This window comes from Triturus cristatus, chromosome 3_1, assembly GCF_964204655.1.
Source record: "Triturus cristatus chromosome 3_1, aTriCri1.1, whole genome shotgun sequence".
NCBI classification, from domain to species: domain Eukaryota; kingdom Metazoa; phylum Chordata; class Amphibia; order Caudata; family Salamandridae; genus Triturus; species Triturus cristatus.
In genome coordinates this window covers 824666748-824691039 of record NC_140583.1, presented here as the reverse complement: position 1 = coordinate 824691039, position 24292 = coordinate 824666748, and the positions used below count along the sequence as shown (strand labels likewise).

Genomic DNA, 24292 nt, shown 5'->3' with positions numbered 1-24292 from the left:
AGTGGATGGATTTTTAATGTGACGTTTTGCCGCTTGTGAAATAAAGGAATATGGTTTGGGATGTCCTGTAAGACAGGCGGGAGAATCATCCGGGGCCCTATATTTCTCAATGTGAAGCAGTACAGCTGCCACAGTTGCTGGGGTCTTGATGATTTTAATCCTCTCCTCCTATGCATAATCTATAATGGGGGTGGCTCGGACTCATTTCCATTATCTGCTCCTTAAAATTATTAGGAGGCAGTCAGACTGCTTGACCGAAATTGGGAGCTGAAACCTTCTTGCAGTCTGGGATATTAAGTTATGAAAGCCACCAATGTCCTCCGAAGGGCTGTGTTGCTGGGGGCGATGGAGTGGAGATGAGGTAATCGTCCCATTCATCAGGGAGAGAATGAGGATCTGTAATTTCACCTTCTTGATTGTCATCTGTTGACGATGGGTCATCTCATCTTGGTGGTACCGCTATGTTAGAAGTGTCATTCTGGGAGTCATAGGTGGAGGAATAGGCCTTGGAGTTGCATGGGAGGTAGGCTGAGGTGGAACCACTGGTTCTTCCTGCGGAGGTTCAGGGAACCTTTTCCTATAGTCTTGCAACATGGCCTGTAAGTCCTGAAAAAGTGACATTGGCACTTGAATGTCACCGTGTCTGGCCTGTGGCTCATTATAGAACTGATAATGCTGGTCATAATGCCACTGCTTTGCATGAGGTGCATACTAATGGCCATAACATTGTTTTTCCTCCCTGGAGCTCTGATGGGCTGTGAGCTGCTCTAAAAGGGCCGATATTGTCTGACTCCTTCAGGTCCAGCAGATACTTGGGGAGAGAGGAGAGACTTAACTGGGGGGGGGGACATATTTCAAGCTGTAAGGAAGTTTTTATGATTCTTCTCATTTTAATTGTCATTGAGGCGACGGTCATAGGAATGAAGGTGTCTGGTTGTCTGGATGTCATTGGTGTCATCGTTACACCCCCAGTCGACTGAGTTGTCGTCAACATGGTCTTTAACTGAGTTTTAGTTGACAGGATGGGTGCGTCGATGGATGGCATTGTCGTCTTAAACGTTGACGGTCTCAATAAGATGGTCATAACCGTCGTCGTAATCATAGACAATACTACTGTTGACTGTGATGGTGCTGTAGACGGGACCTCTAAGAGGAGTTTTGTGCGTCACCATTGACAGTTCTGATAAAGTATGCAGGCGATCCCCAACCCTGTCGGATGGTGTACTGGGCTCAGATGAGGCAGCATCTAAGGATATTTGTTTCTTTTTCTCCTTTCCAGAGAAAAGGCCTAGTGGGATGTTTTAAGGGCCCTTCTGCTCTCCTCAGAAGTCCCTTGGTCATGGGAGCTTGATCTTTTGTGAGATCTTGCAGAGGTATTTCTATCCTCCTCAGAAGATGTTGATTTCTGTTTTTTGGCTTTTTCAAGCCACAGGAGAAGTCTTCCCTCCTTGTCCTTCAAGGTTTTGGAGGAAAAAGTGAGGCAAATTGTACAGTCCTTTACCTTATGCTGGGGATAGAGGCAATAGAGGCAGTCCTTATGTGGGTCATCTACATGTAAAGCAAATACAAGGAGATGATGGACGGAGCACTGAAAATGAAACATCCTCATTCTTTAGTTCACTTTTCCAACCCAGTTCTAGCCCAGCAAATCAGGCTTGACCCTGTGCCTTATGGGAACAGTCCAGCCCTAACTGCCAAGCCAGGTCTTCCCTGGACCAGAAACAAGCATCTTGGGACTGGTTTTGGGGTAACACCCCTCATCAGCCAGGCTAGCTTGAATCCAGTGGCAAAATGAGCAAGGGACCCACGTCTGGGCATACCCTGCCAACTTAGGGAAAACAAAGCAAACACAAGGAGATGATGGACGGAGCACTGAAACTTTTCAGACACTCACCCCCAGTCACAGATCTGGGTTGAATCCATTATCATTATTTATCTCACTTCGCCACCCCAGTTCAGAGCCAGCTATGTGCTTCATGGGATCAGCCCAGCCCGAACTGCCAAGCCAGGTCTTCCCTGGACCAGAAACAAACATCCTGGGACCAGTTTCATCAACATTTTCTTTCCGCAGGTTTTGAAGGATCTGAAAAGGCCTTTTTTTGTCAGACATTGTAGAAGTAGTAGCAGTAGCTTTCAGAATCTTGATTGAAGAAAAACTGAGCAGAACTCTGGGAGGCTCCCTTCACACACAAACTTTGGTAAAAATCTGAGGGAATCAGACTCTCTTGGGAGTGTTTTAGAGGGTGCTATCGCCTGATTGGTTAAGGTTTGAAGTTTGGTCTTTTTCAAAAAAGGACATGGATAGGCTATCTAAGTGATTGTTCATTGCCTTTATAGCCTATGATAGTGATACACGCTGCTTTATTATGGTACTGTGGGACTTCGACGAAGGGGAATGATTCAAGCATGTGAATCTATGAAAGATCCAATACTGGAGAAAAAGAAATAAGACCCACCATAAACTAGGAGAAATCTTTCAGGGTGTGAGGGTCATTAACTCCCACTTTAGGAATTTGTATTTGAAAAACAAAAATATTTGGTGTATGCTGACCTGTAGTCGCACCCCAAACTTGCAGTGCCTTTAGAGGCATGGAGTTCTCCACCGCGCCAGCAGTGATCTTTAAATATGGCATGCAATAGTGCGTCAGAATGCCAGACATAATGCTCTCCGCCATCCTGATGGGCAACGACCACCAGCAGTCTTTAGATCAGGCCCATCGTTTTTCCCACTTTTTAGCAACCCTCCCTCAAACATACCAGGGATTCCTTTATGGGCAAGGTGACTGGGCCCCAGAGTGCAGACGTCAGTGTCTATTTTGGAATACCTTGCGTGACCTGATCCACTCTTCCATTCCTAAATTTTTGCACTCTGTGTGCCCAGACTTATTCCTGGGCTTTTCTGTCTCCATGCTTGTTCTGAGGAAAGAACTTCTCATGATCTGACAGCCCTTTCTACGGCTTGGCAAGTCTCACACTGCAGTAACAGGTGCGTGAGCAGACCAGATGACTGCTCCAACAGAATGATCAGGCCAGCAGCAATCCAGTCTTTCCCATGACACCATGAGCATATAGATGTGAGAGGTAATAACTTTGCAAATGTCAAAGTGGGATAGTGGACTTTCAGGTGCCAAGATATTCTAAGGAATTACAGGGATACTCCCCACAACACAGACTGCAACGCGTGATGCAAGACAGGAATAGGAAACTGTGTTCGTCCAACAGAAAACATAAAATTGAATAGTTATCAAACTCTATTGCTGTGGAAATCAACCCCATTTCTTCTAATAGGCCTTCCCCATTTTTCACCCTTATCTTGAAAAGGAATATGCTACTTACCAGTATGCATCTGTTCTTGGCATGTAGAGCTGCAGATCTACACACTGTGCATAGATCGCCATCTGGTGTTGGGCCCGGATGTTGCAGTTGTTTTTCTCTTGGAAAGTCTTTGGAAGTCTCGAGGTATGTGACTCCTCCTTTGGATCATATTGCGCATGGGCTTTGGCTCCATCCTCAGATTGTTTTTCGCCAGCGGGGAAATGATGGAGCTTTGTAAGAAACAGGAAAGATGCCCATGTGTGCTGTATCTAAATAAGATAAAACTGGAACAGATAAAGGTAGCCGGGGAGGCGGGTGGGCGTGTGTAGATCTGCAGCTCTACATGCCAAGAACAGATGGATACTGGTAAGTAGCATATTCCGTTCGAGGCATATGAGCTGCAGATTACACACTGTGCATAGATTGTGTAGCAGTACCCTCGCCTAGCGGCGACCACCAGTATCTGTTGCAGTTGTTTGAAACAGTGTTTTGAGGACAGCCTGGTCCACACTAGCTTGTTGCTTAGTTTGCACATCTACACAATAGTGTTTAGTGAAAGTGTGCGGTGTAGACCATGTAGCTGCTTTGCAGATATCATCTAAGGGGATGTTCCCTAAAAATGCCATGGAAGCCCCCATCTTACGTGTAGAGTGGGCTTTAGGGGGAACAGATAGCGTTCGTTTTGCTTTGTGGTAGCAAATCTGTATGCATTTAACAATCCACCTAGCTATCCCAGATTTGGAGATGGGGTTGCCTTTGTGTGGTGGTGAGAAAGACACGAATAGTTGCTTGGTCTTGCGAAAGGGTTGTGTTCTCTCGATGTAGTAAAGTAAAGCTCTTTTGACATCTAGGGTGTGTAGAGCTCTTTCAGCAATGGTTTGTGGCTGCGAGAAGAAAACGGGCAGTTCCACAGATTGATTGAGGTGAAAGGGAGAAATGACTTTAGGAAGGAATTTTGGATTAGTGCAGAGAACAACCTTATTATGGTGCATTTGCAGAAAAGGTTCTTGAATGGTGGGTGCTTGTATCTCACTGACCCTTCTGAGGGAAGTAATGGCTACAAGGAAAGCTGTTTTCCATGTTAGAAATTGAAGCTCACATTTATGTAGAGGTTCAAATGGAGGCCCCATTAATCTTGTGAGAACGATGTTTAGGTTCCACACCTGTGAGGGTGGCACTCTAGGGGGAATTATTCTCTTGAGGCCTTCCATGAAGGCTTTTATGGCAGGTACTCTAAAGAGTGATAGATGTTGTCTATTTTGTAGATACGCTGCTATGGCAGCAAGGTGTAGTCTAATAGACATTTAGGCTAGGTTGCATCTTTGTAGGTGTAGTAAGTATGAATGAAATGAATAAATGAAAAAGGTATTTAGTAAAGCGCACTGCGACCAAGCGGCTTCCTGGCGCTAAAACCTGATCAAGACTCACATAAATCAAACCGAAGAGTTTAGGGAGAAAAAGCCTGTGAAAAAAGGAAGGTTTTTAAAGCTTTGCGAAAATGGGAATAGATAGGGATAGAGCGGATGGATAGGGGAAGACTGTTCCAGAGCTGAGGGGCCAAAACCGAGAAGCGAGTGCCCCCGGTTCTGGATTTGCGGAAACGGGGGATGAACAGGAGAGACATGGAAGAAGAACGAAGAGTGCGACAGGGGGCATAAGAAGAGATAAGGGAAGTGATGAAGAGAGGAGCGGACCGAGAGTGGGCCAGAAAGGCTAAACAGGCCAACTTAAAAATTGAACGAGAGTGGACGGGGAGCCAGTGAAGGGATTTGAGTGCAGGAGTGATGTGAGAAGATTTAGGGAGGGAGAGAATAAGGCGGGCAGCTTGATTTTGAATGGCCTGAAGTCGGCGAGATTGAAAAGCAGGGATGCCGACGTACAGGCCATTTCCGTAATCGATGCGGGAGATGACAAGAGCCAAGACTATGGTTTTGAGGGCATCGGTGGAAAAGAACCGAGAGATCTTCCGGATGAGACGAAGGGACAGAAAACAGGAAGATACCACGGAGCTAATCTGGCTGTGCATCGAAAGGTCATGGCTGACTTTAATGCCAAGAGTGCGGACAGAGGAAACAGGTGAAGGGGGGGGGGGGGGCAAAAGAAAGGGGCCAATGAGCAGGGGACCAAGGGTTAGAGGGACCACCCGTGAGGACAAGTTCCGTCTTGTCAGGATTGAGTTTCAGATGGTTGGCGCTCATCCACTCAGAGATAAAGACTAGGGTGGAACAGAATTTGGGAAGGGAATCGGGAGAAGAGGATAAGTCAAAGATGAGCTGAAGGTCGTCGGCATAGTTGTATACAGAGACCCCCAGCTCGAGGAGGGAAGTAATGAGGGGTTGGATATAAAGGTTGAAAAGAAGAGGGGAAAGAGAGGAACCCTGAGGAACGCCACAGGTAACTGGACGGGAAGGGGCCGAAAAACCAGAGAGGTGGACCGCCTGGGACCTATCCTGAAGAAAGGACGCAATCCAGGAGAGGGCCACACCCCGAATACCAGCTGATCTGACACGGTCGAGAAGGATGGAGTGGTCGACCGTGTCAAATGCAGCGGACAAATCGAGGAGGACCAGGGCTTGGGGAAGATTGAGATCAGCTTTCCCCTTGAGCTCATCCAGGACCGCTAGGACCACCACCTCCGTGGAATGGCCCGGACGGAAGCCTGCCTGGTGAGATGCCAACAAGCCATTCTGCTCGACATAAGAAGAGAGGCAAGAGGTGACGTGTGCTTCAAGAATTTTGCCAAGATAAGGAAGAAGGGAGATGGGACGAAAGTTGGAAAGAAGAGAGGGATCTAGACCAGTTTTTTTTAAGATGGGAAGGACAATAGTGGATTTGAAAAAGGAGGGGACAGAGCCCGAGGCCAAAGAAGAATTGAGAAGAGCAAGAGGAGGGGCAGAGCAGTTAGTGAATAGGATTTTAAGAATACGGGCTGGCGCGCAATCGGCGGGGGAGCCTGACTTGACTTTGGCCAGAAGTTTAGAGAATAGATAAGGAGAAATAGGAGGAAAGGAAATAAAGGAAGAGGGAGGAGGGGGGGGGGGGGGGGAGAGACCAGGCAGGGTTGGGACACGGGGGGAATGTTAGCTTTGATCTTCAAGATTTTGTCAATGAAGAAATCATTGAGTGCGGAGCAGAGGGTTTGTGAAGGAACAGGGCCGGGGGTGGAGCGGTCGGATGTAGCTAGGGCGTTAACCAAGGAAAATATTTCCCGGGGCTTGTTGACAGCCGAAGCCACTCTCCCAGTGAAATAAGAGGTTTTGGCTGCAGTGATGGCTTTTTTGTATTGCGTGAGGAGTAATTTGTATTTGGCGCGCCGAGAAGGGCTGTAGTTACGTCTCCAGAGGCGTTCCGACCGTCTAAGATCCAGTTTGAACACTTTCAACTCTGGAGAAAACCATTTATGAGCGTCGTGGGGACGAACCGTTTTGACCTTTCTGAGCGGAGCAACTAGGTCGCAAGAAGAAGCGAGCCAAGTGCGGACGGTCTCAGCTTGAGAATCGAGAGAAAGGTCGTTAAGAGCCGGAGCAGAAGAAGCTAAAGTGAGCGTGAGAGCGTCGAGATCAATCGAATTCCAGTTACGGGCTAACAGGTTTTTAGGAAAAGAGGGCTTAACAGCCATGCCCAGAAAAATGGAAAACTAAATATTAAAGTGGTCCGACCAGAGACAGGGGGAAATAAGGAGAGAGGAAATATTAGCACAGGTGGACCAGATTTGGTCTAAGGTGTGGCCCTGAACATGAGTGGGAGCTGTGACATAGGGAGTGAAATTGAGGCAGTGAAGGGTAGCAGAAAAATCTTTAGAAGAAGAGTCTTCCCTAGTATCGCCTGGCCAAAAGTTGAAGTCGCCAAGCAAGAGGACTGAGGAGTTATTGACCACCAAAGTGGCCAAGAGGTCCTGGAGGGAAGAAACAAAGGAAGGCATAGATTGAGGGGGGCGATACACGAGAACAATTGTGAGAGGCACCGAAAGATTGAGTGAGCGGGCCACCAAGTAATCCACGTTAGGTATTGGAGGATAAGTGAGGATTTGGAATTTAAAAGAGGAACGGATGAGCATCGCCACTCCTCCACCGGCTTTGCCTGCCGGGCGATCAGCTCGAAGGGCATAGTGAGAGTCGGGGAGGATGGCCAAGAGGTCGGGGAGAGAGTCGGAAGAAAACCATGTTTCGGTCAGACAAAGGATAATCAGGGGAGTCGGAGGTCAAGAGGTTAAAGAGGGCCGTCTGATGCCTGACCGCAGAGCGGGTATTGAGAAGATGAACGGAGGCAGTGGTGGGAGCAGAGTGAGGGGTGAACGGGCGGGAAGTAGAACGAGGAGTGATAGGTGCCGGAAAAGAAGGGGGAGAGGAGAGGATACCATGTGAGTCAAGGAGCTGCAGGAGAGGGAGAGGCGGGGGAAGAGAGGACGAAAGTGCTGTGAGCTGGGCAGACGAATACGTCACAGCCGGGGCAGAGTGTAGAGTCCCTAGTCCCGGCCCGTCGCGGACGGGCGCAGACGGGCGCAGACGGGCTTAACTTAGGCGGAACTTCGGCGCGCCTTCGTCGCGCCCGCTGCGCTCGTCCCTATGATGTAGTAGCCTATGATGTGTTGGATAGACACATCTAAAGGATTGACATTATTGTTGTGACAATAAATCACGAAACGTTTCCACTTGGCTGCGTAGCAAGCTCTAGTGGTAGGTCGTCTAGGTTCTTTAATGACGTTCATACAGTCAGGGGGAAGATTAAGGTAACCAAATTCTAGGATTTCAGGAGCCAGATTGCAAGGTTGAGCTGAGCTGGGTCCGGGTGTCTGATCTCTCCATGGTTCTGGGTTAAGAGGCGTGGAGAGAGGTGTCATTTTTGGTGCGGAACTACGGAGAGTTGCAGCAATGTGGTGTACCACGGTTGTCTGGCCCAAGTTGGAGCAACTAGGATGAGAGTTAGGGAATGTTGTTGTAGTTTGCGCACCACTAATGGAATGAGTGGGAGAGGCGGAAAAGCGTACGTAAATCTGCCTGACCAGTTCATCCATATCGCATTGCCTTTGGACAATGGGTGTGGATATCTGGCGGCGAAGCTTGGGCATATGGCATTTTCATGTGTGGTGAAGAGGTCTATTTGTGGTTGCCCCCACGTTTGAAAGAATGGTTGAAGAACTTGTGTATGAAGTTCCCACACGTGGATTTGTGGAGTTTGACGGCTCAACAGATCTGCAATGGTGTTTTGGACTCCTGGGACATGTTGTGCTAGGAGAAAAATGATTTGAGGTATGGCCCACCTCCATATGGTCTGTGCTAGCTGAGAGAGCTGCAGAGAGTGTGTGCCGCCCTGTTTTTGGATGTAGTACATTGCTGTCATGTTGTCTGTGCGGACTAAGACAGCCTTGCCTGAGACGTGTGTTTGAAAGGCTTTCAGGGCTAGAAATATGGCCAGTAACTCCAGATGGTTGATGTGGAGTAACTTTTGTTGAGGTGTCCACCTGCCCTGCATGGGGTGATGTAGTAGATGAGCTCCCCAGCCGGAGAGCGATGCGTCCGCTGTTAGAACTATTTGAGGAACCGGCTCTAGGAACGGTCGCCCTTTGGAAAGGTTTTTGGTGGTCCACCACTGCAGAGAGCGATGGGCACGACCGTCTACCAACACCAGATCTGTTAGGTGACCTTGAGCCTGGTTCCATTGGCGTGCTAGGCACTCTTGGAGAGTACAAATCTTGAGTCTTGCATGAGGTACTATGAATATGCAAGAGGCCATCATCCCTATAAGTTGCATAAACACTCGGGCTGGAAGAGAGTGTTGAGGTTGAAATTTGGTGCGAAGAGCTTGTATGCTTGCTATCCTGGCAGGGCTGGGGTAGGCTAACGCTTTTGAGGTGTCTATGGTGGCACCGAGGTATTGTTGTATGTGGAGGGGATGCAGATAGGACTTGGCGTAGTTTACTGTGAAGCCCAGGTCGTGAAGTAGATGGATAGTGGCGTGAGTGTGTTGTACACACTGGCTGTATGAGCTGGCTTTTATAAGCCAGTCGTCTAGATATGGGAAGACATGGATGTGTTATCTTCTCAGGTGTGCTGCCACTACTGCTAGGCACTTGGTAAACACTTGTGGCGCTGTGGTGACTCCGAAGGGGAGTACTTTGAATTGGTAGTGGTGACCGTCCACTACGAATCTGAGAAACTTCCTGTGAGCGGTGTTAACGGGAATGTGGAAATAGGCGTCCTTGAGGTCTACGGTGGTTAGGAAGTAGTTTTGGGAGAGCAGAGGAAGCACCTGCTGGAGTGTGACCGTGTGAAAATGGTCTGAGTGTATGTATTGGTTTAGGGGTCTGAGGTCCAGAATGGGCCTGAGAGAGCCGTCCTTCTTTGGTATGAGAAAATATAGGGAGTAGACTCCCTTGTTTTGTTGGTGGGCAGGAACTGGTTCTATTGCATTTTTATGTAGGAGGAGTATACCTCCTGCTTCAGAAGTGACAAATGTTCCTGTGACATTGGGCGCTGTTTGGGTGGAATGGTTGGGGGGTAGATGTTAGCTCTAGACAGTAGCCTGATTGGATTATTTGTTGCACCCATCTGTCTGCAGTGATGGTAGCCCAGACAGGAAGGAAATTGTGGAGTCTGCACCCGACTGGAGTGGAATAGTCTGGGGGAAGTGGAGGGAAGTTACTGGGTGGAGGCAGAGCGGGAGGTGTTAGTTTTGCCTCTGCCTTTGTTATTGTTACCTCTGTAACTGCCTCTTTGATAACCCCTAGTGAAGGTGGATTGGGTAGGGGTTTTGTAGGAAGTAGGAGGCGCTGTCGGAGGAGTAGCCTCTGGTATTGCTTCTAAAGGAGGAGCGGTGAAAGGAGCGCCTGGGAGCTAGCGACTGCAAGGCTCCCATAGATTTTGCCGTGTCTGTGTCGTCCTTCATTTTTTCGAGGGCTATATCGACACTAGGACCAAACAGATGTTTCTCATGAAAGGGGTGGTTGAGGATGGAACTTTGAACCTCAGGTTTGAAACCTGAGATGCGTAGCCAGGCATGCCTACGCAGAAGGGTGCTGGTATTTATTGCCCTGGAGGCGTTTGTCAGCTGCATCGAGGGCACAACGGATGGAAGTGTTTGTGATGGTTTTACCCTCTTGAATCAATTTGTTGGCTTTATGTTTAGATTTGTCAGGGAGGTGTTGCATGATTGACTCCAGCTCATCATAATGTGCCCTCTCATATCTGGCTAGGAGCGCTTGTGTGTTAGCGATATGCCAGATGTTGGCCACCTGGGACGCTGTCCGTTTGCCAGAGTTTAGACTCCTTATCTGGCTGTGGAGCTTCACCTGATGCCTGGGAATCGGCATGTTTCCTGGCATTGGAGACTACTAGGGAGTCTAGTGGTGCGGGCCTTTAATATAGGGTGGGTCTGTTGGGGCGGCTTTATACTTTTTCTCAGTTCGTGGGTTAATGACCCTGGCTCTAACTGGGTCTTTAAAAACCTCTGGTGCGTGCTTAAGAACTCCCTTAAGCATCTGAAGAATTGAGGTGGACCTCTGCGTAGTGTTGAATGTATCTAGGAGGAAGTCCTCCTCTACGGTGTCTGTGTGGAGATCAACCCCGTGGTACTGGGCAGCCCTATGGAGTAGCTGGTTAAATCCCATGGTGTCCTCGGGGGGGCAAGGGTGGGAAGGGTCTGGAAGGGTAAAGATCGTCGTGCGGGATGTTAGGGACGTCTCAGATGTTGTGGTCGTCCCATGGGTCTGGGGAGCCTGTAGGAGTAGGGTCCCCTGTTGATAGGTTGTCCGCCCCGTCCCCTGTGTCGTATATAATGTCATCATCATCATCTGGAGATGGTGTAGGAGAATGATGTGGTGGGGGAGGAGAAGGAGGTGGAGGAAGAGGTGAAGGAGGAGGAGGATGTGGAGGAGGAGGTGGAGGAGGAGGAGGAGGAGGAGGAGGAGGAGGAGGAGGAGGAGGAGGAGGAGGAGGAGGAGGAGGAGGAATCCTCAAAGGGGAGGTGGCAAAGTCTCTCCTTTTTGGTGGTGGAGTTGGTGCAGGCTTGTCCAGTGATCTTTTTCGGGTGCTAAGCGACAAATGCCCAGTCTTTGGATCCTTTACGAGGGTTTTTTGGTAAGGATTGTGTCGAAACAGTTCGTCTGTAAGGGGCATATCCTTCGGTGCCGATGGTGTCGGAGCCGTGGGTTTTTTCGCCGTCTATTAGGCAGTGGTTCTTGGTTTCGAACCGTGGGGCTTAGCAGTGTCTTTTGACTTCCTCGGTTCCGAGGTGGCTTTCGGCTTCAAGGTCTGGGAGTCTAGGCTTTTTGGCTTCTTCCTCGGCTCCGAGGGTGTTATCGGTGCCGAGGAGCCGGTGCTAGTCTTCGGCGCCGAGAGCTTCGGTGTCAAGCTCGGCGCAGACGAGAAAAGGGGCGTTTTCTTTTTCGGTGTCGGTGCCGATGAGGTTTTCTCAGCACTGAGGGTAGGCTGGCTCGAGCCCGAGGTGCCTGAAGGCTCGATGGGCTTCTTAACCGGGCCTGAAAGCGAGGGATGGGAAGCAGTCTTTTGGTGCATACCTAGGCCTGAAGGCGAAGGCGTGACCGAAGCCTTTTTCAATGGCGTGGAGGGGGGTTTAGGGTCAGGGTCGACGTCTGTACTCACGCCTCTCTGTACCGGAGTGATGTCCTCGACGTCGGAGTTGTCAGCTTCGGAGGCGCTGACGAGGCTTTCTTCGGTGTGCTATTCCGGGACATCGACGTCTTCTTCAAAGATGTCGTCGGGGATCGTAGTCGACGAGTGAGCCATTGTTCTCCTTGCTCGTCGGTCCCGGATCGTCTTCTTTGATCGGAAGGAGGCGCAAGCTGGACAGTCCCTTACCTCGTGTTCTGGGGAGAGGCAGAGGTTGCACACCTCATGGAGATCGGTATGGGGAAACTTGGACCCACATCGAGGACACTTCTTAACTGGAGTCCTTTCCATCAGCCAAGACAGGAGCCCAGGTAGGCCCGAAGGCCTTCGTCGACGACCGGAATCGAAGACTTAGATTGTTGAGAGTCGCATCGAGTGTTGGTGAACGCGATCGAGACAATACCGTCGAAGGGGTGAGGATTGCGCGCCGAACAGGAAAACTGGAACGGTTCCGAACTGGAGCGTGAAGAACACATCCGAGCCAGAGTGAGGAAAAAAACAATCTGAGGATGGAGCCGAAGCCCATGCGCAATATGATCCAAAGGAGTCGTCACATACCTCGTGACTTCCAAAGACTTTCCAAGAGAAAAACAACTGCAACATCCGGGCCCAACACCAGATGGCGATCTATGCACAGTGTGTAATCTGCAGCTCATATGTCTCGAACATTGTTAATTCAGACATTGTTGTTCTCTTAGCTTTAAATATATTCTTTGAGACAGCTTGCTTGGTGACTAATCAAATTATTGGTTAGTCACCTGGGAGCTGATCTCTATTGAGTGTGGGAAGATGTGCTGTATTCTTTATAAATAGCATTAAAAAAAACATGTTTTCTGTTTAACAGGCCATGGTCATTAACCGGATTGTAAGAGGGCTCTGTCAAGAAACAATCGAAAAGGCCTCAGAGATTGAGACAGCACTTTAAATAATGCACTTGAGCTCTTATGCCTAGAAGCTGATTTGCATCTGCGTAGATGACTTCTGAAAGCATGATTTCATTCTGATTCCAAAACATTGGTGTAATTGAAAAGGACCTACTAGTGGCTGATGTGGTGAATTATACAAAATGTCTGTTTACTGATTGAGGTTAGAGTATTACGTTTCCCAGATTACAAACGTGCCTAAATCTGGAGAGTTGATCATTTAAGATTCATCCTTTATCTTCACCCTTTGTTCACTTCAAAGCTGGTAGATTTATGGGCAGATGTCATCTTCTCTTTTGACACTATTCTCAAAAAATACACGGTGATTTGATTTAATTTGATTTGAATTGTTATTTGTAGAGCGCACGAATGCCGTGACGGTAATGAAAAGTTTACAAAACCATAGAGGGTTATGAAAAGTTTACAAAAAACCATAGAGGGTTATGAAAAGTTTACAAAAAAACAAAGGGTTACCCCAGAATGCAATATTTTACTCAAAGGGAACTTAATGGAAGACTGATACACTATTTATTTACTTATAATACATGAGATTCCGTAATCCCTAAATAAACAGCAGTCAATAGTTTCTTTATAATCGGCAACTTGTGACGCACCAAGTCGCAAATTATAAAGAAAAGATGACAGAACTAGAGTATTATAAGGTTACTACTGTTGAGTTCTGACGTCACAATGCCTGCTGCCAGAGCCAGCAGCCAAGGTGAAATGCAGGTCAGGTCACGGAGCATTATTAAAGCTGCTGTTTAAAGCAACAACCAGAACTTTTTTTTTTTTCTTCTGCTCCATATTAATAGTTTACAATCACAATCAGAGAGAATATGTTTATGTTTTGCACTCCTCAGATGGAGAAAAGATAGAATCTTTCTGCATGCTTGTACACATTCTGCCCTACAACAGCTTTTGTTTGTTGTTTTTCAAACTAACTTGTATTGAACTGATTTCTAACACCTGTTTGCAACAAATATCTAACAGGTTTTTGATGTGTTTAATTTTGCACTAGAGGTTCTATTCTTAATGTTTCTAAACATGCTTGCTCTTTGATATCAAAGAGCTAAGCACCAAGGCTTTAAGTGGTTTGTGATCACGGTGATGGTGTGACCATGTATTATATGGGATAAAATACACCCTGGCTTACATTATAAGGATATTGCAAGTCACCTCAGTGCTCCATAACCTTATAGAGGAATTTGGCCTTCGGCCTCATTTCTCTATATGGTTATGGAACTCTCAGTAGCTTGCAATATCCACATAATGTACGCCAAGAGAGGGTACTTTATCGATTATATTAATGTGGTGTTTTATATTGAGCAACTCAACAAAAAATCTGTTGGTTTGATGTACAGAAAACAGTTTGAGAGATGGGTTCCTTCTTCAGACTGAAACAAGAAAATAACTATTGAGCAATACTGCATGAGGTGAAGAAGAGAGCTCAATATTTCTGCGGAATGCCATGTTCAAGGGGACAGCAATTAATAAGAGGAGAAACCAGTTAGGAACAATACTATAGAGTGGTTAGAGTAGTGAAGGGAGAAAGATTAGAAGTGAGGGTTAAGATGGAGGAGGAAGGTTCGAAATGAGTGTTAAGCTATGGGAGATAGGATGTAACGGTGGGATGATAAAAGGTAAATTAGTAAGATAAAAGATGAAGGGGGGGTTGGTAAATCAAGCAGAGAAATTCAAGAGAAGAGAACTAGGGGTAATATAAGAGGAAAACAATGGCTATGTAAACATATCTTATCTCATTATCTACAGAAAACCTGCTGCATGTGATCAGCTGAAAAAGTGTTTTATGACATCAGAAGTAATAATGCAAGTGAAAAGTAATAAAAAATAATGTGTGAAATAAAAAGACTTTAACACTTGTAAAGAACTTGCTTGTATCTTCTTTCAATGCAACATTTTAGAGAAAGGTCCTCTTGCAATACATTTATAAATAATTATTTGACGAAAACTATAATGAGCTAAATAACGCAGAAGCCAATAGTTGGATAAACAGACTTGGTAACTCATGAATAAATGCATACATGGTCTTGAAATTCAGCAGTTTGAACTAACCTGCTTTTATCAGTGATTTGTTCTTGCATCATTCGAAGCTTTGCAGGAGGAATGTATGCTCCACCTGTGCGTGTTAGAATTGGATCCAGTGCTTCTTTCTTTTTTTTAGCTGGGGGCTCAGCATCGGGGGCCATATCCTCTTTGTTGTTCTTCGCCATAGACTCAAATGCCTGTGGCATGAACCGATCCTCACCTTTCCTCACAGGTGAAGGAGATCGTCCATACTTATTTTGTTCATAATCTTTATTACGGTCTCGGTCTCTCTCCTTTCTGTATTTCTCTCTCTCTTTCTCTCTAACAAAAGAAGACAAACAAGATCAGAATGGTACAGAGAGTACAGTCAATCTTTAAAAAACACATTTACTTTGAACGAGACAATGTACATGTTTTTAAACACTTATGATCCAGAGCAAAACATTTATTGAAAACTAATATACTCTTAGGGGTCCATTAGGATCTCGAGCGGATCGCCACCGCCCGCATGGCGATCCGCCCAAGATCCGTCCCCGCCCGCCACCCATTCCCCCCCTGCCACCCATTCCCCCCCCCCCTGCCATATTACTATGGCGGGGGGACCGCGGCGGACGGAAAGACCGTCCGCTGCTTTTCCGCCCGGTCAACAAGTCGACCGGGCGGAAAAGAGATTAATATGGTGGCGGTGTCTGTGAGACACAGCCAGCCATATTACTATGGGCGCAGAAACATGCCTTTCCGAGGCATGCGGAAATTGCTTGCGGGGGCCCGTTGCGGGCCCCCAGGGACTCTGGGGGGTGCACATGGGGAGTACCTATGGTACCCCCCTGCATTTCAATAGACAACGTGGCAGGCACCATGCAGTGCCTGTCACGTTGTGCATTGGAATGTGCGACTTGCATTTTTAGCATTGCGGCGGGCGGTGCTTTCAGTACCGCCCACCGCAATGTTAAATATGCGGGATGCGCCCGCCACTGTGGCGGGCGCATCCTGATTGCCCCCACGGGACCCCCGCCCTTATGGCGGGCGGTCCCTCCTAATGATGCCCTCAGTCTTTTGTTGAATGGTTCCACCAACTGGGTGGTTCTGAAACTAGTGCAGATTAAGAAATGGATGATTTATAGCATCTTTATGAGTTACAAATATAAAAAGTATTTATATGAAGCACATGCAAAAACAGAAATGGTGTGAAAGGAAGGCATTATCATTAAGGCATCATAATAAGTCTTCAAACAAAATCTGTAGTGGGCTTTGTTCTACCAATCAAGTAAAAGTAATTATAAAGTGTGAAATTGTTGCCCAGGCCATGTTCCCACACTTTCACATTTTGTTTCATGTAATATTTTGTTTTGTTTCATGTAATATTCTTTAATACGCCATTTCTTTGGCAGATAGGGTTTCTGAGTATTAGCAGACTTTGCTCTTTTGTGCAAGAACGAAAAGTTTCTTACCTGTCGGTGTAGTTTTGCAGCTTGAAGATCTTTCTGGATTCACTATGCTGTGCATTATTCCGCGATCTTGTGGTTGGGTCCGGATTCGTAGTCTTTTCTTTGTTTTTTTTTTTTTTTTTGTAGCCCAGGTGGGCGTCGACGTCCACCATTTGGTGCACCTCCCGTGACGTCGTCGTGCTTCCTGCGGAAGTCCCACCTTTGGGGCGCCATCTTCGGGTTCTTTTTTCCCTGTTTTTTTTTTTTTTTTTTTTTTAACCCTAGGCGATTGATTAATCCTTTCGTCCATATTTCTGTACGTTTCCACTTCTTTGATCCTATCCATTTCACCCCCTCTTCCTCCAGCCTCATCTTCCTGGTGGAGGTGGGTGGGTTCGCTAGTGAATCCAGAAAGATCTTCAAGCTGCAAAACTACACCGACAGGTAAGAAACTTTTCGTTTTGCAGCGTGAATCTTTCTGGATTCACTATGCTGTGCATAGACTTTGTAGCGGTTTTCCTATTTTTGTGGTGGCTGGGTGGAAGATGATCGCTGGTCGTTGAAGATGTGTTGTAGCACCTTCTGTCCGACCTGTGCTTCCTTATTCATTTGAATGTCCACGCAGTAGTGCTTTGTGAACGTGTGCACAGATGCCCAAGTTGCTGCGAGACAAATGTCTTGGATGGGCGTGTTTGCCAGGAAGGCAACTGTGGCCCCCTTCTTCCTTGTGGAGTGAGCTTGGGGCCCCTCCGTTAGCTCCTGTCCAGCCTGTTTGTGACAGAATTGAATAGTGAGGGCAATCCACCTAGCGATGGTGCCCTTGGTCACTGGTCTACCCATGAAGCTAGTAGCAAAGGACACAAACAGCTGCTTCGACTTCCTGAGTTCCTTGGTTCTTTCAATGTAGTGCATCACCGCTCTTCTGGCATCGAGGGTGTGCAGGGCCTTTTCTGCGTTTGTAGTCGGGTTTTGGAAGAAACTCGGTATCTGGATACTCTGATTCATGTGGAACGCCGACACTACCTTGGGCATGAAGTGTGGGTCCGTCCTCAGGACTACCCTGTCTTTGTGAATTTGAATGTAGGGCTCCTGTAGCGTTAGTGCTTGAAGCTCGCTCACCCTGCGTAGTGAGGTTATGGCCACTAGAAAGGCAGTTTTCATCGTCAACATTTGTAGAGTGGCCTTGTGAATGGGTTCAAACGGCGCCTTCATGAGCTCCGTCAGAACCACGTTTAAATTCCATGCCGGCGGCGGCAACCTTTTCGGGGGTGCCATTCTTTTGGCTCCCTCCATGAATCTCTTCACCACCTGCGAGGTGAAGAAACTTCCACCCTTCTCACCTCTGGTGTAGGCAACGATCGCTGCTAGGTGTACCCTTAGGGAGCTCGAGCAGAGGTTACTCTTTAGAAGGTGTGTGAGGTACCTCAGCACAGTTGAGTCTCTTGTCATTCTGTTTTGCAGGCCCTTTTTCCTGCACCACACCGTGAATCTCTTCCACTTTGCGCTGTAGCACTTTCTTGTAGTAGGTTTCCTTGCCTCCCGTAGCACTCGCATAGTGCTCTGAGGTAACCTTAGGTGTGCGAACTCTAGGTCTTCAGGAGCCATGCTGCTAGGTTGAGGGTCTCTGGCTCTGGGTGCAGGACCTCCCCGTTTTGCATTGAGAGCAGGTCTTTTCTCCTCTCGAACCTGTACGGATTGCCTTGCGCCATTTCTTGAATCTGTGAGAACCATGTCTGCCTCGCCCACTGTGGAGCCACCAGGATCAGAGTCATGTTGCTGGTTCTGCACTTGTCGAGCACTCTGTGCAACAGGGGTATCGGTGGAAAGGCGTAGGCAAATGTCCTCCACCAGCTTATCCATAGGGCATTTCCCTTGGATTGCTGATCTGGTTGCCTGGACGCGAAGCTTTGGCATTTTGCATTGTGGCGTGTTGCAAATAGGTCTATTGTGGGAGTCCCCCATCTCCGGAAGATTTTCTCCGTTTCCTGGCCATTGAGCTCCCACTCGTGCGATGCTGAGGTCTGCCTGCTCAGCCAGTCTGCCTCCACCTTGTCCTTCCCTGGTAGGTGAATTGCCAGTAGATCTATCTTGAGAGGTATGGCCCATCTCCAAATCTCCTGAGCTAGGGATGAGAGTGGAAACGACTGTGTCCCCCCTTGTTTGTTGATGTAGAACATCGCCGTGGTGTTGTCTGTCTGTACCAACACCCTCTGGCCGAACAGGTGTCTCTGGAATGCCTTCAGGGCTAGCAGTATCGTTTTCAACTCGAGGTAGTTGATGTGGCGGACCGCGTCTGCTGGAGCCCATAGACCCCTCACTCTGAGGTTGTCCATGTGCGCTCCCCATCCCTTCTGCGATGCGTCCGTGGTAATGGTCACTGTTGGGCTTGGTGGTGTCAGGCTTCTCCCCGTTGTTATGTTGTCTCTGTTCCACCAAGTTATCTCCTCCTGCACTGCGTGCGTAACAACCACTAGATCCTCCCAACTTCCGTTTGCTTGTGACCATTGCTGTTGCAGCCATTCCTGGAATGGTCTCATGTGCAGGCGTACATTCGGCACCAGCTGGATACAGGACGCCATCATCCCCATCATCTTGCTCACCGCCCTCACTGTCAGAGCTCGCCCCTTCTGGTAGAGCTGCGTCTCCTTCAGTAGAGCATCTGTCCTCCTGTCGCTGGGCACTACTGTACTGTTGAGGGAGTTGATCTTTGCCCCCAGGAAAATCTTTACCTGTTCCGGTTCCAGCGATGATTTTCCCCAGTGGATGGAAAATCCCAGATTTGTGAGGGTGTCTGTTACGCGCTTTGCGTGCTTCTCGCACTTCTCGCGTGAGTTTGCCTTGACCAGCCAGTCGTCCAAGTAGGGGTATACGTGTATTCCCTGCTTTCGTAGGTGTGCCGCTACCGCCGACAGGCATTTTGTAAAGACCCTTGGCGCTGATTTTAATCCGAAGGCCAGGGTTGTGAACTGGTAGTGTTCCTGTTCGATGTTGAATCTTAGAAGGCCCTTGTGCCTTCTGTTTATTGGGATGTGAAGGTAGGCATCCTTGAGGTCCACGGTGACCATGAAGTCCCCTTCTCTTATCTGTGGCAGTACCTCCTGCAGTGAAGTCATTTTGAACCTTTGCGTTCTGATGAACTTGTTTAGGTAACGGAGGTCCAGTATGGGTCTGAGGTCCCCGTCTACCTTCGGAACCACGAAGTAGTTTGAGTAGACCCCTTTGTTGCGTTCCCTGAACGGTACTGTCTCTATGGCTCCCTTTTGTAGGAGTTTCCGCGTTTCTTCTCTGAGTATTGCCAGTTCTTGGGCCGATCTCTGTCTTCCCTTCGGCTTCCTGTTTGGAGGTCTTTTCTCCAAGTCTACGCAGTATCCGTACTGCACGATGTTCCGTATCCACTTGTCTGTGGTTATACGCCGCCACTCCTGAAGGTAGAACCTCAGCCTTCCGCCTACTGGTGTCGTATGCTCGTAGGCTCTTGAATCTTCTCTTCCCCCTGATGACACTTTTTTTGCGCCTCACCCTTGGGGACCTGACGAGGGTAGGCGTCTTCTTGCGTGCTGAGTCACTTCGAGGAGGGCTGATCGCCCCCTCTCCTCCTTTGGCCACGTCCGTTCCCTCTCCCGCGAAAGGACTGGCCCCGAGGTTGATATTGCCAGCTTTGCTTCTGCTGACTTTGTCCGTGACCTTCGCCCTGCTGACCTTGTTGGAACGCCTTGTGCGACGTCCCCTGTTGGCTTCCACCCCTACCGTAGGGTCTCCTCGAGGGATTTCCTCGTCTCATTCCCCTCAGCTGTAGGGCCCCCATGGACCTCGCTGTCTCGTTTTCCTTCTTGAGCTGGGTGAGCTTTTCGTCCACCGTTGCTCCGAACAGTGTCTCTCCGTTGAAGGGGGTGCCAAGGATGTTGTTCTGCACTTCCGGTTTGAATCCCGAGATTCTTAGCCATGCATGCCTCCTCTCTGTGACCCCTATGGCCATGAGTCTTGCTGAAGTCTCTGCCCCATCCAACGCCGTCTTTATACAGGAGTTGGCGATGTTCTTGCCTTCATCTACCAGGTGAGAGGCTCTCTGGCGGTATTCTTCGGGGAGGTGCTTTACTAGCTCCCCCATCTCATCCCAGTGTTGGTATTGGTGTCTATTGAGGAGTGCATTCGAATTCGCCATGCGCCAGTGCATTGCGGCGTTCCTCTCGACCTTTCTGCCTGTGAGGTCGATCCTCCTGCTCTCTTTATCCGGAGGTGGGCCCGAAGTTGCTGGAACGTTGGCCCTTCTCCTGGCCGTGGAGGCTATGATGGAGTCTGCGGTGACGCTACCCTTGATGTAAGGTGGGTCCAGGGAGGAGTGCTTATATTTCTTCTCTGTCCTGGGCGTGATCGACCGGCAGGTGGCAGGCTCCTTGAAGGCTTCTCTCCCCTGGTTCATCACGCTTTGTAGCATGGGGAGGAACTGACTCCTAGTCTGGATGGGGAGCAGTGTTTCGACGAGAAAATCGGCTTTCGGCCTCTCTTCGTCGAGTTTGACGCCGAAGGCCATTGCTGCGCTCTTCACCACCATATTGTACACCCCGATGTCGTCGGGTGGCGAAGGCCTCGAGGGGTACGTGTCCACGGGCTCCTCCGGGTTTTCGGTGTCGAGATCGTGCCATTCGACGTCGTTGCTGGTAGATGCCGCCGATTCGTAGAACGACTGTTGGTCTTCTTCCTCGGCTTCTCCCTCATAATAGGGCTCCTCTTCTTCTTCGAGATCCCTTGTCAGCCCTTCGGCGTCGAACTCGTCTTCGACCTCGACGACGTCCGCCGATGAAACCGTTGGAATCTTGAATTCCTTCATCCTGGCGTCGAACTCCTTCTTCCTTTGAAGGATGTTCTCCATTTCGGCCTCGAGCCGCCTCTTCTTTTTCTCCATTTCGGAGATGCTTTCGGCGTCGACCGCGGGTCTTTTCGATGAAACTTGCGTCGACGTCGAACGTTCTTTCTGCGTCGATCGGCCCGTTTCATGGGATGATTTCGACGACCCTTGCCTTTCGGCGTCTTTCTGCACCAGGGAGTCCTTTTGTAAGGATCCGCTGGGCCTTTTGTCCGAAGTTCCCCCTTTGGACGTCGAAGTTTTCGGCGCCGGGGCTCCCTTCGTGGGCCTTGACTCAGTTTTTCTCGAGTCACCCTCGTGTTTTCGAGGTGTTTTTTGATTTGCGCTCGACGATTCTCTTACCTCGTCTTCTTTTTTCTTGTCGGTCTCTACGACCGTGAAGTTTTCGGCTGTCTCGGCGACGTTGTCCTCGTCGTCCGTGTCGAGGCCCAGCTCGTAGAGTGTCGGGGGTTTCCCTTTGCCATCCATGTTGGCGTTGGCTCTTCTCTGCCTCTCTCTCACCCTGAGTGTCTTCGGCGCGAAGGCTGAGCAGGCGTTGCAGTCGATACTCTGGTGATCCACCGGTAGGCAGAGGTTGCAGACCGGATGCTGGTCTTTCTGCGCGAACTTGTGGTGGCAGTTTGGGCAGAACTTGAATGGCGTCTTGTCCATTTCGCTCAGGGTCTCTGAGCGTGCATTCTCCAAGGCTGTCGAAGAAAAAAGCTCGCTGGTCCTCTTTCTTCGCGCTCCTGATGAAATCTGTTCTATTCCTGATGTCTTCTCTTGATTCTATCGATGAAACTCGCTTTTCTTCCTTCTTCCTCCGAGTGAATTTCTGGAGCTTCCCGATGACGATCCAGACCCAACGGCGGAAAAAAGAATCTGAAGATGGCGCCCCAAAGGTGGGACTTCCGCAGGAAGCACGACGACGTCACGGGAGGTGCACCAAATGGTGGACGTCGACGCCCACCTGGGCTACAAAAAAAAAAAAAAAAAACAAAGAAAAGACTACGAATCCGGACCCAACCACAAGATCGCGGAATAATGCACAGCATAGTGAATCCAGAAAGATTCACGCTGCAAAACCTTAATTACAATGTGGCTGGATGTACATCCCCCTAGGGCACCAGAGCTTCACTTCAAGGCTCACTTCTTAAAATCAGCACAATGTATTTGCATTGAAGACAGCAGGCTGTAGAAAGTCAAATCCATGGAAAGAGCTGGTCTGAAGTCAAGGAAATTGGCTCACGATTCAGGCGTAAAAGAAAGAGCTAGAGAAAGGTGAGGACTAGGAAATGTAGGGTGGGTGGGGCAGGAGGGATATCACGTCAAGGCAAGAGGGATATCACGTCAAGGAAGGAGGGATATCGCATCAAGGCAAGAAGGATATCATTTCAAGGCCGGAGGAAAGTTAGGACAGTACAAGAGTTGGGTTCAAGCCAGTAAAAAAGCTGTCCAGGCAAGACTAAGATCTTACAGGAGGAAGCAGGGGCAGCACCTCAGCAATGGCGGAGGAGCATCACCCCACTGGCTCAGAGCCAGCAGCAAAAAAAAATACAACAATATTTCAGTATTGTTTCATTTTTAAGCTACTGGCTCAGCCAGCGTGTGCAGGGAGGGGCAGGGCTGAGGCACTGGAGGGGGATGAGGACTGCTAGCGCACTCCTTAAGTGCTCATGTGTGTTTTGCCAGCAGTCTCAGGCTGAACAAAACTCACATGCACACTTAGGTTTCTCAAACATGGCTGAATTGAACAGACAACTTAGAGAAACCCCACAGACTCTCTGACCTAAGTGGAGCATCTTTCTAGCCCGCTGCACTGCTCTGCAGCGCAGGGATTGGACAGGGAGTCTGTGAGGTAGTCGCAGGATCTGTTGGGACAAGGTAGTCCCAGCACCACAGCACGACACAGGAGGCAGCCAGCAGCAGGCAGGTTCGACTTTAAAAAAAACATTTTATTATGGCCCCCCCCATCCCACATCCCTCCCCTCCCCCCGCAGGTAACGTGCTCTATGGTCCAATATTGGCCTCTCGAGGTTCTGCTGATATTTACAAACCACTCAGCCTTTGGCCTCATGGTTTATGTCACAGGAACCCCTTAATGACAATATGATATATTACCTGTTATGTATCATAAATAAATCAATGTGCACACAATCGCCAGTGTGTAATTGTACACAAGCTGAATTTCCATTGGAAGACCGCTTTCTTCAAAGTCTAAGCACTGAATAGTCCCGCCCATACACAGGGAGCCTGGAGCATATATTAAATACATGTATGTTTAACCTCATTAATGAACACAGTACCCCAAAAAAACACACACACATATATATACACACACATGCAGCCTATAGAAATAGAGGCTAAAAAATGCCCACATTACATTGACATTTAAAATGCACCACAACCATTCAACATTTCTGCAATACAGAAAATTACACTGTAAAGTGTAAAACATAGCCTTTATTTGAAAGGAAAAAGCAAGGGACTGTATCGCATGGTTAGACAATAGGCTGCATTGAAAACCATAACACAGAAAACTGGCACAATGCCTTTAAGACCTCCAGGAGCTCCTGAAACCCATCACTCCAGGACCTCCGGATACCCATCATGCCCCACAGGTGACAGTTAGGTCAGGTCTTTTTTATGGTGACATGAACATTCAGGACAATAATGCTTAGCAAGCCTATGTACCGATCTCCAAGTTGCAGCCTTGCAAATCTCCACGATGAATACATTTCTTAGCAGAGCAGCAGTAGCAGTAGCAGCCTTACCCCTCAGAGTGGACCTTGGGTCTAGAAGGTAAGAGTTTGTTGGCTAACTGGTAGGCAAGCACTATACAGAAGACTATCCACCAAGAAATGGTTTGCTTGGAAGTGGCTATACTTGTTCTCATTGGACCATAGTTTATAAACAGATTATCAGACTGCCTGATATATTTTGCTTCGCCTAATCAGAACTGAAGCAATTGCTTAAGATCTAATGAGTGTAAAGCTGTTTCTGCTGGCGTGGAAGGTTTAGGGAAGAATGTTGGAAGATAAATGTTAAGATTAATGTGGAAATCACCTTGGGAAGAAAACTCAGATGTGCCCTCATGTCCACCCTTTTTGC

General features: G+C 48.4%; 1 protein-coding gene across 5 annotated transcripts in view; it reads right to left on the bottom strand.

The window, feature by feature from the left end:
• The window catches only part of CWC22 (CWC22 spliceosome associated protein), a 354656-nt gene that overhangs the window by 114873 nt on the left and 215491 nt on the right, over positions 1-24292 (bottom strand). For all 5 annotated transcript variants that reach the window (XM_085645191.1, XM_085645196.1, XM_085645192.1 and 2 more), the window contains one exon: positions 14939-15232. In XM_085645191.1, coding sequence (XP_085501317.1) covers positions 14939-15232 — 294 coding nt within the window. The remainder of the gene's footprint in view (positions 1-14938; positions 15233-24292) is intronic.